At 39.2% G+C, this 13025-nt stretch overlaps 1 protein-coding gene across 8 annotated transcripts in view; it reads right to left on the bottom strand.

Moving 5' to 3' along the window:
* Positions 1-13025, bottom strand: part of adgrl3.1 (adhesion G protein-coupled receptor L3.1) — a 573597-nt gene that overhangs the window by 63270 nt on the left and 497302 nt on the right. For all 8 annotated transcript variants that reach the window (XM_059974620.1, XM_059974623.1, XM_059974622.1 and 5 more), the window contains one exon: positions 6020-6188. In XM_059974620.1, the coding sequence (XP_059830603.1) occupies positions 6020-6188 (169 nt within the window). The remainder of the gene's footprint in view (positions 1-6019; positions 6189-13025) is intronic.

Raw genomic sequence — 13025 nt, forward strand, 5'->3', positions numbered from 1 at the left:
ATGAGCATAGGTTGTGAAGAGTTGGGTCATCTGTGCTTTGAGTCCTCTTCTGCTTTCTGTCCATTACCCAATCTCAATCTTCACCAGTATATTTGCATACCCCACCAGATCTCATCTGCTTGAATTAATCTCTTCCATGGTGCATTATCAAAAAGAAGTACATCACCTGGTTTCCCTCAACTACACACTCAAAAAACCCTCAACAATTTTTCATTTCATAAATCCAATACTCAACTCATGAATTATTTTCTAGTTTGTTTATTTCCTAACTTAAAGATCTTGGACAAACCTTAAGGTTAATCAGAACATCCAGCAAATATGAACTCCAATTCTAAGACATCTTCAAAAAATCTTACTTTCTTAGAGTAGGTTTAAGTGAGCTTTGAATGACATACTGAGCCATGATTTGTGCTTAAATAGTTTTCTAGTCCTGTAACTAATGTTATACATGTAAACTGGCATTCCTTCAAATAACTATTAAATTGTAGTCTTTGTCTCTTTAAATAATAGAACATATATATTATTTTATTTTTAAATTACTTGTGATACTTCAACTCTTGAAACTCATGCATACCCAGTAAGAAATTTGAGCAGAACAATTATATTTTTCATCAGAAATTGCAACAATACAATGCTAATCTAGGATGGGCTCTACAGATAGTTTCTATTTACAAACAATAAATGACTGCTTGTCCAGATACAAATCATGCAGATGTATCCGAATCTAAAACAATTCCACTGGAGTTAAGTAAAGAAAACAAGAAAAGGTTAATACAAACTGTGAAAGCTACTATGGCAGTTTTGTGTTGTGAATGACACCTTGACTAAGGTAGGATCAAAACAGAAAAGTACTGGAAGCACTTTGCATCAGGGAGCATCTGTGGAAAGAGAAACTTAATGATTCAAATCTGGGACCCTTCAGTGCAATCGGGAAAGAGGGAAAACAAAGTTACTTTTAGATAGAAGAGAAAATGCAAACAAAATATGTAGAACAATAAAAGGAGTATTTTTAATACAGTGAGGCCAGATGACTTTATATGGCAATTAAATTGGGATTGAGATCGTATTAATGTTTTTGTCCCTTTCTCCACACATGGTGCCTGACCTACAGGTTTAGTACATGGGTGACATTTAAAAAGGAATTTTAAAAAGTTTAGAAGAATATGGGTTAAATTAAGGAAAATGGGATTAGCTCAGAGATATCATGGACAAGTTGGGTTGAAGGGTCTTTTTCATTTTATGTAACTCTGTGGAATCTATATCATACCTCCTGCTGAAGGTCTCTGATTGTAACTTGAGGGCCTTAGGGGCAAGGATCATGGAAGGTTCTCTGAGGTTGATTAATTACTTAAACGTCTATGCTGAATAGCCTCTCATAGAAGAAAGTCTTTCATAATGATAAAACTGTTAACATGGGGATTGAAAAAGATCTCACAGATGTGAGATTCACTTTGAGTGTCTGCATGTTGTGAAGGATTGTATGTGGTGCTTCTAGTTATGAATATATCTTACCCAACTGGATTAAATTAATTCAAATGTCCTTGTGTTTATAAATACAGGATTAAAATGTCAAGGATGTTTTAATGACATGAAATGAAATTAAATCAATTGTGCTGAAGAAGACTTACATTTTCTAACCTTTCAAAGAACATACTGTCATATTTTCTAGTCTCATTATCTTGCTATTGATCAGATGCTCACAAATGAAAGATCTGATGTTCTAATTGCTTCACCATCAAAAATCCACTAGACATACAAGTTATCCATTGTCAAGCACAAAAGAAGAATGCTATTAAAAAGAAACTTGTTTATTTCAGTTTTGTAAAATGTGTAAGAGGCTTCAAATTCGAGTTCAGATTTAATTGTCATTCAACCATACACAGTAATACAGCCAAATGAAATAGCATTCCTATGAGGCAAAGGTGCAAAACACAGAACCAACAGTCACACACAATATATAGCACATATAATTATGATAGCAAAATATCATAGTTATAAAATACATATACAGTGGCATGCAAAAGTTTGGGCACCCTGCATGGTCAGTATTTAGTAACAACCCCTTTGGATTTTTAACCATTCTTCCTTGCAAAAGGCCTCTAGTTCTGTGAGATTCTTGGGCCGTCTTGCATGCACTGCTCTTTTGAGGTCTATCCACAGATTGTCGATGATGTCTAAGTCTGTGAGGGCCATGGCAAAACCTTCAGCTTGCGCCTCTTGAGGTAGTCCATAGTGGATTTTGAGGTGTGCTTAGGATCATTATCCTGTTGTAGAAGCCATCCTCTTTTCATCTTCAGCTTTTTTACAGACGGTGTGATGTTTGCTTCCAGAATTTGCTGGTATTTAATTGAATTCATTCTTCTCTCTACCAGGAAATGTTCCCCATGCCACTGGCTGCAACTCAAGCCCAAAGCATGATTGATCCACCCCCGTGCTTAACAGTTGAAATTCTGCACCCTTTTTTCTCCAAACATACCTTTGCTCATTGTGGCCAAAAAGTTCCATTTTAACTTCATCAGCACACAGGACTAGTTTCCAAAATGCATCAGGCTTGTTTAGATGTTCCTTTGCACAGTACTGGCGCTGAATTTTGTAGTGAGGACACAGGAAAGGTTTTCTTCTGATAACTCTTCCACGAAGGTCATATTTGTGCAGGTGTCGCTGCACAGTAGAACAGTGCACCACCACTCCAGAGTCTGCTAAATCTTCCTGAAGGTCTTTTGCAGTCAAATGGGGGTTTTGATTTGCCCTTCTAGCAATCCTATGAGCAGCTCTCTTGGAAAGTTTTCTTGGTCTTCCAGACCTCAACTTGGCCTCCACCGTTCCTGTTAACTGCCATTTCTTAATTACATTACGAACTGAGGAAACGACTACCTGAAAACGCTTTGCTATCTTCTTATAGCCTTCCCCTGCTTTGTGGGTATCATTTATTTTAATTTTCAGAGTGCTAGGCAGCTGCTTAGAGGACCCCATAGCTGCTGATTGTTGGGACAAGGTTTAAGGAGACAGGGTATTTATAAAGCTTTGAAATTTGCATCACCTGGCCTTCCTAATGATGACTGTGAACAAGCCATAGCCCTAACAAGCTAGTTAAGATCTGAGACCTTGATAAAAGTTATCTGAGAGCTCAAATCTCATAGGGTGCCCAAACTTTTGCATGGTGCTCCTTTCCTTTTTTTTCCACTCTAAAATTGTACAAAACAAAAATAATACACTAATTTTGCATAAAATGTTGAAAAGAATGTTTCATCTGTAACTTTATGCCTTTTGGAGATCAGTTCATCTTCTACTCACTTAACTATTCACAGTAACAGAAATTTTGACCGGGGTGCCCAAACTTCTGCATGCCGCTGTACATATAAAAATAATAATAATATATCCTAAGACCCTCAGTGTCATGGCCTGTAGATAGATGGTGCATTATTATTGTCCCGAAGCCACAGTTCTGCAAGAGCAATACACAGAGTTTCCTTGTCTTGTGCAAGTGCAGCTGCAGATGAAAGCAATCCAGTTTGTTTTCCTGGAGGTGGACACGGGAAAGCAGCACTCTCGGAAAGGGCCAGCCCCCAACCCAGTGTGGAATCCAGCAGCACACAGCCAGCTCCGGTTTGTCCTTCACTGGCACCGCAACAGATGACCTTGAAGTTCTTGATTGCGCAACAACCAAGAAAATGCAGCTCCTCCACTGTCAGTCTCACCAATGAGCCAGTAATTTGGACTCACGGTATTTTGCATTACCAATGTTCATCGGGGTCTTGCGATCACAACAAAAGCGTTCAAGACAATCACTCACACCATCCATTAGACTGCACTCTGCACCATTCCTCCAACACCTTCTTCCCTGTGTTACTAGAAGCCGTGTACTTAAGGTGAGGCAAGTTCAAAGAGGTGTATGGGGTTTTTTTTAATATATAGTTGTCTGGAACAGACTACCAGGGGTGGTGGTGGAAGAAGTTGCTAGTTAGACACGTGAACATGCAGGAAATGGAGGGATGTAGATCATGTACCAGCAAGAGGAGATTTAATCGTATTTGGCATTGTCTTTAATGCAGCCATTGTGGGCAAAAGGGCCTGTTCCTGTGCTGAACTGTTGGATGTTCTATCTTACATTTCACATGCCCCAATGAGGAGATATTGAAGTATAAAGGGAAATGTAAGGCTCAGAGAGACTGAATGCTTGCTCTAAGTAAGGGATTACTCATGGTGCAATTCAGTTCCATTAAGAAAATGGTGACATACATTTTCTATATGATTTCCACTATCGTTGTAGTGTAAATTTGCATGGAATGAAACAAAAAATTGAAGAGTTACAACTACACAATGAAGCTTCCATGAATTTTTACATCAATTCAGAAGGTAATTCACTCATAGATGTAATCTTTTGTCTATAAAAGAGGCAGCACTTCATGGAAGATTGGAGAATTCCTATCAAGTATGCTCTCAGGGTTGGGGGGTGGGGGGTGAGTAGATTCCTAAGTTGTATACAGGTGCACTGATGTATAGCCCCAAAGTCACATTATTCCACCAGTGAAGAGTTGTAATGAACAGTCAAATTGTAACTGATGTTACTTTCAGTCTCAGTAAGGCTAAATCAGTCACATTGAATTAAATCGGCCCAGTCCTGTGCTGTACTGTTCTATGTTCTTCTACGTTTTGATTTGATCTGGACTATGAACCCAAGAATTGGAGTTAGTTGAAATCACTACCTGCGTGAAACAAATTCTCACTTTAAATTATTTTAAATTCTGCGCATCATTGGCTCGGATTCTGCCAATAATTGGTTATAAACCTGACATAATTTTATAGCATTGATTACTGAGAAATTTTATTTCAGAATTGCATTATCAAGCTTCAGCAAAAATCCCAGAAAAACAAGGGGCTACAGTGGGATACAGATTCAGTGAGCTCCATCACAGGAAAAATCCTCCCATCATTTAAGACATCTTCAAATGGCAGTGTTTCAAAAAGGCAGCATCCTTCACATAGGACCCTCACGTTCAGGACATGCCCTCGTCTTATTCCTACCATCAGGGAGGAGGTACAGAAGACCCACACTCAACAAGGTTCTTTTCCTCCACCATCAGATTTCTGGACAGCCCATGAATCCATGAACACTACTGTGTTATTCCTTTGCTTCTGCACTATTCATTTCCTTTTGTAACTTAGAGTAAAATGTATGTTTTTGAATTGCACTGCAGCTACATGTTTCACATCATACTTGTCAGCAGTAATAAATCTGATTCTAATTACATGCAAAAATTAGTTACAGCCAAGTGTAGCAAGCCCTGGGCAAACTGTACCAAGTGCACTCTTTTCAGGCCCACATTCTTCAGTATTCTCCGCAACACTGCATGGGAGATTGTGTGGCCACCTTATGATCAAGCGACTGTACGGAGGAATACTATCACCACGTTAATGTTGATCTTAAAGCATCTGGTGCATCTGATATGAAATACAAATCTTTCAAAAACAACTTTCAAAAGTTGTAGAAAAATGATGAATTCGATGTCTCAAAATATAAAGTGTCAGTCCATCTGGACGAGAAGAAACCTTCTGATCTCAGTCTGATTTATCATGCTCTCCTTACCCTATCACTGCAAAGAAACATACTGGGTTACGACAGCAACCTCTCATCTTTATCATCTCATTAAAATTACAAACTACTTCTGAGCAGATAATTTTTCTGCTGATACAGACGTACTAAAACATTAATAGAACATTGATTACTCTAAAATTAGTATTTTCTGACTTCAGAAGGTCAGAGTTTAAACAATAAACACTCAAATCTGAAAAGACAATTAAAGATAGTTAAACAAAGGGGTAAAGGTTAATGTGTGTAGAAAAATTAATGAACTTTGACAAGTCTTTTCTAAGCTCCTTACACAGCAATTGACTTCTTCATTATTATGATAACATAGTAAAACCATTACTATGAAGATCAAGAGAAGTCATCAGATGTTACGCTCCTCTCAGCCCACATAAGAGTTATAAATATGTTCTTCTGACACACAGAACTAACCTTCTTCTGTAGAACACAGTGGAAAATGAATATAAACATTCCCTGAAGTGAGTTGAAAATGGTGAAGAGATATGCCATGATAACAGTGCTTTCATTAATGAACATTAGTCCAAAAGCCCACGTGAGTCCAAGAAGGCAAAGGAGGGCTATGGCACCAATGACCCACGATCTGTAAAGAATAAAAACACAAATTATTTCATGTATTTTCACTTTTTTTCTAAGAAATGGAAATTCTTGTCAAATTTAATTATTTCAGTCTTCCAATCCCCAATTAAAAAGCATCTTTTCAAGTTATCTTTTTTTTTAAATGGTATTTTAATCACTGTGTCTTTACTGATCTAGAATAGGGTACTCTTTGTAAGTTGCATAATATTTAAATTGACTTAAGTGTCTTTCATTATGGACTTTTACCAGTTGGAAAGCAACATCAATAAACATAAGCAGCATAGGAATATTAAGCAATATCTGTTGTGGTTGATGATTAGCACTTAAGAGCAGCTTCCAGGGAAATTAGATCATGATTCCACAAATTTAGATCAGAACTTCTACAAAACCAGCAGGAAACAGATCGTAAGGTCTCTCTTCCCAACTCCGTCCAGAAGGCTCATCCCACCTCCCGTCCAAAATGCAAGGTAGAAATAAGATTTCGAAAGCAAAAAAGACAAGAGAAATTAAATAAGAGGAAATAAATGAGTTAATTTGCTGTTAGCAGTGAAATCAAAATGGTCACAAAAACACATCATTCGTGCTGTGGAATGGGGATGATAACAGACACAGGAGAAGACTCTTCACCAGAAGAACAAACTGAAATTATTAATGCTGTGAACATTTTCCGTTAAAAGGTCACTTCTTACCCAAACTGTTCATTTGCCCAAAACTAGACCTTTGCTTTGAGAGTGTCTTATCATATGAACAAATGCAAAGGCAATCACTGGTATTGCAATATTTTAATTTTTTCCTGTTTTAATTATTGCTCAAATTAAAGCATGTTACTCTCACTGCTTCTTTATTATGAATTAATTAAGCAATATTAATTATTAAGTTTGAGAGGGAGAAAATAAAGTCAGATGTACCAATATTACAGTGGAGTACAGGGAATTACAGAGGCATGAGAGAGAAACTGGCCAGAGGGGGCTCGAGCAGATATACAGCTGAACAGTAATGACTGGAGTTTCTAAGGGCAAGTTGGAAGGTGTAAGATACAGTAGATACATCACAAAGATGAAGGAGTATTCTGAAGGGAGGCTAGGCAACCGTGGCTGACAATGGAAGTCAAAAGCAGCATAAAAGCAAAAGAGAGGGCAAAAGTTAGTGGGAAGTTAAGAGGATTGGGAAGCTTTTTAAAAAAAAAACACCCGAAGGCAACTAAAAAAGCCAGAAAGAGAGAAAAAAATTAAATATGAAGAAAAAATTAGCCAATAATATAAAAGAAGATACAAAAGGTGTTTTCAGATATATAAAGAGCAAAAGAGAGGTGAGAGTGCATATTAGACCGACAGAAAATGGCTCTGGATATGTCACAATGGGGGACAAAGAAATGGCGGATGAACTGAATAAGTATTTTGTATCAGTCTTCTCTGTGGAAGACACAAACCTAATGCTGGAAGTTTGAAAAGGTTAGGGGGCAGAAATGTGTGCAATTGCTATTACACTCACTTCTCCCTCAGGAAGCTGAAGGATCTGAATGTCGGTAAAACATCTGGGCCAGATTGACTACATCCTAAGGTTCTGAAAGAAGTAGCTTAAGAGATTTTGGAGGCATTCGTAATAATCTTTCAAGAATCACTAGATTCTGGAATAGTTCATGAGGAAAAATGCCGCTCCACTCTATAAGAAGGAAGGGAGTCAGAAAAAAAGGATATTACAGGCCAGTTAACCTGACTACTGTGGCTGGGAAAATGTCAAACTCCATTATTAAGGATGGGATTTCCAGGCACTTGGAGGCTTATGAGAGAGTGAGCCATAGTCATCATGGTTTCCTTGAGGGGAAATCTTGCTGACAGATCTGTTGGAAATCTTTAAGGAAATAACAAGTAAGATAGCCAAAGGAGTCAGTGGATGTTGTTTACTTGGATTTTAGGAAGGCCTCTGACAAGGTGATGTACATAAGGCTGCTTAAGCAAGATAAGAGTCCATGGTGTTACAGGAAAATACTAGCATGTATAGAAGACAGGCTGACTAGAGGGAGACAAAGAGTGGGAATTAAAGGAGGCCTATTCTGGTTGGCTGCCTGTGTCTAGTGGTGTTCCGCATGAGTCGATATTAGGACTGCTTTGTTTCACATTATATATCAATGATTTTGATGATGGAATTGATAGTTTTGTGGCCAAGTTAGCAGATGTTGCAAAGGTAAGAGGAGGGACGGGTAATGTTGAGAAAACATAGAGTCTGTAGCAGGACTTAGATTAGGAGAATGGGAAAAGAAGTGGCAGGTGGAGTATAGTGTTGGGAACTCCATTATCATGCACTTTGGCAGAAGGAATAAAGGTATAGGCTATTTGCTAAATGGAGAGAAATTCAAAAATAGAGCGGCAAAAGGGCTGGGAGCCCTTGCGCAGGATTCCCTGACGGTTAACTTGCAGGATGAGTCAGTGGCAAGGAAGGAAAATGTAATGTTAGCATTCATTTTGAGAGTACTAGAATATAAAAGCAAGAATGTGATGCTGAGGCCTTATAAGGAATTGGTCAGACCACAAGTGGAGTATTGTTAACAGCTCTGGGCCCCTTAATGATGTGCTGGCATTGGAGAGGGTCTAGAGGTTCTCGAGAATGATTCTGGGAATGAATGGGTTAATGTACTGTATGAGGAGATTTTGATGCCTCTGGGCCTGTATTTGCTGATGTTTAGAAGAATTGGGGGGGGGGGGAATCTCATTGAAACCTGTCAAATATTGAAAGACCTAGATAAAGTGGATGTGAAGAGGATGTTTCCTATACTGAGTGAGTCCAGGACCAGAGGGCAGAGCTTTAGAAGGGTGACATTCATTTAGAACAAAGATAATAAGGGATTTCTTGAGCCAGAAGGTGGTGAATCTGTGGAACTTATTGCCATGGGCAGCTGTGGACATGAAATCATTGATTACATTTAAAGAGGAGATTGGTCGGTTATTCGGGGTGTCAAAAGCTCTGGAGAAAAGGCAGAAGAATGGGGTTGAGAGGGATAATAAATTAGCCATGATGGAACTGCAGAAACATCATCTGAATGGTCTAATTCTGCTCCTTTGCCTTATTTGACTGAACACAGCTAAATTTACTTTTTTGGATAGTACTCAAATATAGCAAAGCACTTGTAAGTAGTTATACAAAACACATAAGGTTTTACTTCTTTTTCGCGATATCATAACCAAGCCTGCTTACTAACAGGAGAATTCAAAGTAAACTGCAAAGGTATTAGTTGCCTGTCCCTTGTTTCCTCAAGAAGACATCTTCTTAAAGGATCCTGGATTATTATATAGATGGGTATACCCCATGCACTGCACTGTTCACATTAGCTCAAACTTGTCCAATAACTCCTCTTCTTGAATAAAGCAAAATATTATTTATGAATATGTTGGAAAAGAACACTGTTGCTAAGCAGCTCTGTGAATATTTAAATAAATTTCCTGGTTCCTCTACACAGTTTGCTCTTCCTTCTCTATGCAGATGACAGAGGCGACAATGGAGAAGAATATTATGGATGGGGCCAGCTTTCAGTACATGTCAAAGGCCACACAACATGACGCTTGTAAGTTATTCAGATCATTCTTACTTGATGAAGGGTCTGTTATCCTCACAGCTAAAGAATGCATGAATGCAAGGACAAAAACAGCAAAATTAGAAAATAATGGTTTCAGCAGCAAATAATAAAATAAAGAAAATTGAACCACCAGAACAAAACTTTCTCCAGCTGCTCCATTTCACCCAAAGCATGTTGGATACAAGAGCCAGGAAGCAGCTCTTCCTCACTTCTGCTGAAGAATACGGGACAGAACTTCACTAAGTGTCCCACAGGTTCCCCGCAAATCAAATACCATGTGCATTTCAAAATATTATGAGGAATGGGCTTTAACTATTTGACTTCAACAATGAAAATGAGCAGAAATGCTGGAAGAACACATTTCTATCACTGTTTCAGATTCAACGTCTGCAGTTTTATTGCTTCCCACTAAGCATTTTGATTTCCCTTTTGGCCGTGATACTCTCAAGATTTCTGTATTGCTTATTAATGACCTAAAAAGACAAATATAATGCTGGTATAGTTGTCTGGTGTACAAGATTTCATGTGTTTGCCTGACATTCCTAAAGAGAGAAACTTTAAATTTTTGATTTGCATTCAGCAAATAGGTATGCTAAGTTGGGTTGAGTTGTTCTGTGATCTTGGAAATTTACTTGCAAACATGTTTCCACCATATGAGGAGATATCAACAATGCGCTGTTCATTTGTGGTGTGTCCTCCTTATGTTTGGCCTTACTATACTTATCAATCAGCTGATTGGTTATGATTTTGGAAACTCAGTTGTGATGTGGGGAGGAAATCTTGTCACTGGTTGCATGGCGAACTTCATACATTGTGGTCTAGAGTTTTGTCTGCTGTCAGCATTTGTTTACAGGATTGTTTGCGGAAGACCACGCTTTCAGGAATTCAGCTGCATGCTGCATGTTTGCTTGTGACATGACTGCCCAGCTGAATTTGTGCCCCTCCTGACCTTCATGGGTAGAGACAGGGGAGAGTTGTTCATGAGGCTTTACAGCCAGTTGATACTCATGGAGACCTCAAATGATCACAGCTGAGTTTCCGAAATGATGACCAATCAGCTGTTGACAGGTACATAAAGGTCAAGCATTCGGAGGACACACACCAATTAACGGTGCACTAATGATGTCTTCCCAAGTTCAGAGTACAACTCAATCCAGCCGTTAACCACCTGACCTACACATTTTCCAAATTACTACCAGGTGTGCTAAGTGCCTACATCATATGAGATGCAGGAGATTACAAAATCCACCTGCCAATTTGGACTAACCTCACCAGTTGCAAATATAGAACATGCTTACAGTCATGCAAAGAGCATTGTTTGGCCAGACTATTATCATCTTATGAAGTTCACATTATCCTGTGTAAGGGAAGAGTGTGATGACACAATCATGATTGCATTTGAACTTCTTTGTATCTACTTGCAATCACATTACTCAGCATCAGAAATAGAAATTTCTGCGAGCAACAGAAATAGATCCACTACATCAGACACTGGAGAACTCCCTCTTCAACAGATCATCAGTAGAAATCTTGATGTGCATTGGGAACAGACAGAAGAGTGGTGGCACCGTGATGCAGCTGGTAGAGCCGCTGCTTGTCAGTGGCAGAGACCTGGGTTCGATCCTGACCTCCAGTGCAATCTGCACTTTTTCCTTGTGATCACACAGCTTTCCAATCTTGTCCCCTATGCTGTAAAGCTAATTTGCTGCTGTAAATCAATGCAAGTCTGCAGATAGTTGTTGAAACTGGAAGGGGTTGATGAGAATAATAAAAAGGTATTAAATGTAGATTAATATTGATGGTTGGCATGGAAGTAGGCTGAAGGGCCTGTTTTCATACTGCAGTTTTATATGATTCCGGAAATAACAAGAAGGTCTTGTGGCGAATGCAAATCTACTCAAATTAAATGTGATTCGAACTCTTTAACACTGTGATATGTCATTGTCTGCTAATTAATGACCTTCAGAGGAATGACTTGGTCTGCTACCAAATTGCATAAAGCATTGTCTTTGTCAACAATGACCATCACATCCAGACAGAAGAGTAACACAAGTAATGCGTATGTGACTGTGACCTCCAATAAATAATGGGCCAAAGTATACGTCAGTACGACCTAACCTCTCTGGCATTACAGTGAAAGGATTCATTATTTTAATTTGTTGACTGTCTTCTTGTACAATAAAATATAACTTTATTTCAGCATTCAGTTCGACATTCAACACTACTGTCCCAAAGGAAATTCTGAACAAACTCCTACTTCTCGGTCTACATACCCCGGTGCAACTTCCCAACCAACAGTCTTCAGACGGTCAGGATATACAACCGCTCCTCCCTCTCCATCATCCTCAATACAGGTGCCCCCTCCAGTGCTGTGTGCCGAGCCTATTGTGCACTCTGCTCACACATGACTGCATGGTCAAACACCCGAGTAATCACATTGTCAAGTTCGCTGACGACACAATGGTGATGGGGCTCATCACCAACAACAACCGGACGCTCTCCCAGCTCCTACACAGTGAAGATGAAAGAGCTCAGAGCCTGGTGCCAGACAAATAACCTCGCTCTCAATGTCAACAAGACAAAGGAGATGGTCATTGGACTTCAGGAAAACTCGCACCACACACATCCTCATTTACATCAACGGCAAAGCAGTGGAAACTGCCAGTTATTTCCAACTCCTGGAAGTGCACATGGTCCCAGAACGTTCTACACAATCAGGAAAGCTCAACAATGCCTTGGCTGTCTGAAGAGGCTGAAGAGAACTGCACTATGCACATCTGTACCCGTGTCCTTCTACAGATGAGCATTGGAGAGCATTCGAACATACTACTCCTTGGTACTACCTGGAAGGTGAACAGAAAGGCTCTGCAACGGGCAAGCAAACTGTTCAAAGTAACACTGGCTCCACTCTACCCACTAAGGATGTATATACAGAAAGATGCCGAAGAAAGGCATCGTGAAGGATCCCATTCACCCTGCTCATGGACTGTTTGTCCCACTTCCATCAGGGAGGAGGCTACATAGCATCCACACCAGGACCACCAGACTCAAAAATAGTTACTTTCTCCCAAAGAGTAAAGGGAATCAACACCTCGACCCATTAACTCCCCTTCCCACCGCTACTTTATCATTTCCTGTCAAGGTCACCATATATACAGACACTCCTGTGCCTACAGTTACTTTCTGGGCATACAGTCAATGTATATAAACTATCTTAATTATTTATATTTATTGTATTTTTTTCATTTTTATCTTAGTAGGTCTTCTTGC

Source organism: Hypanus sabinus, chromosome 7 (assembly GCF_030144855.1).
Source record: "Hypanus sabinus isolate sHypSab1 chromosome 7, sHypSab1.hap1, whole genome shotgun sequence".
Taxonomy (NCBI): Eukaryota; Metazoa; Chordata; class Chondrichthyes; order Myliobatiformes; family Dasyatidae; genus Hypanus; species Hypanus sabinus.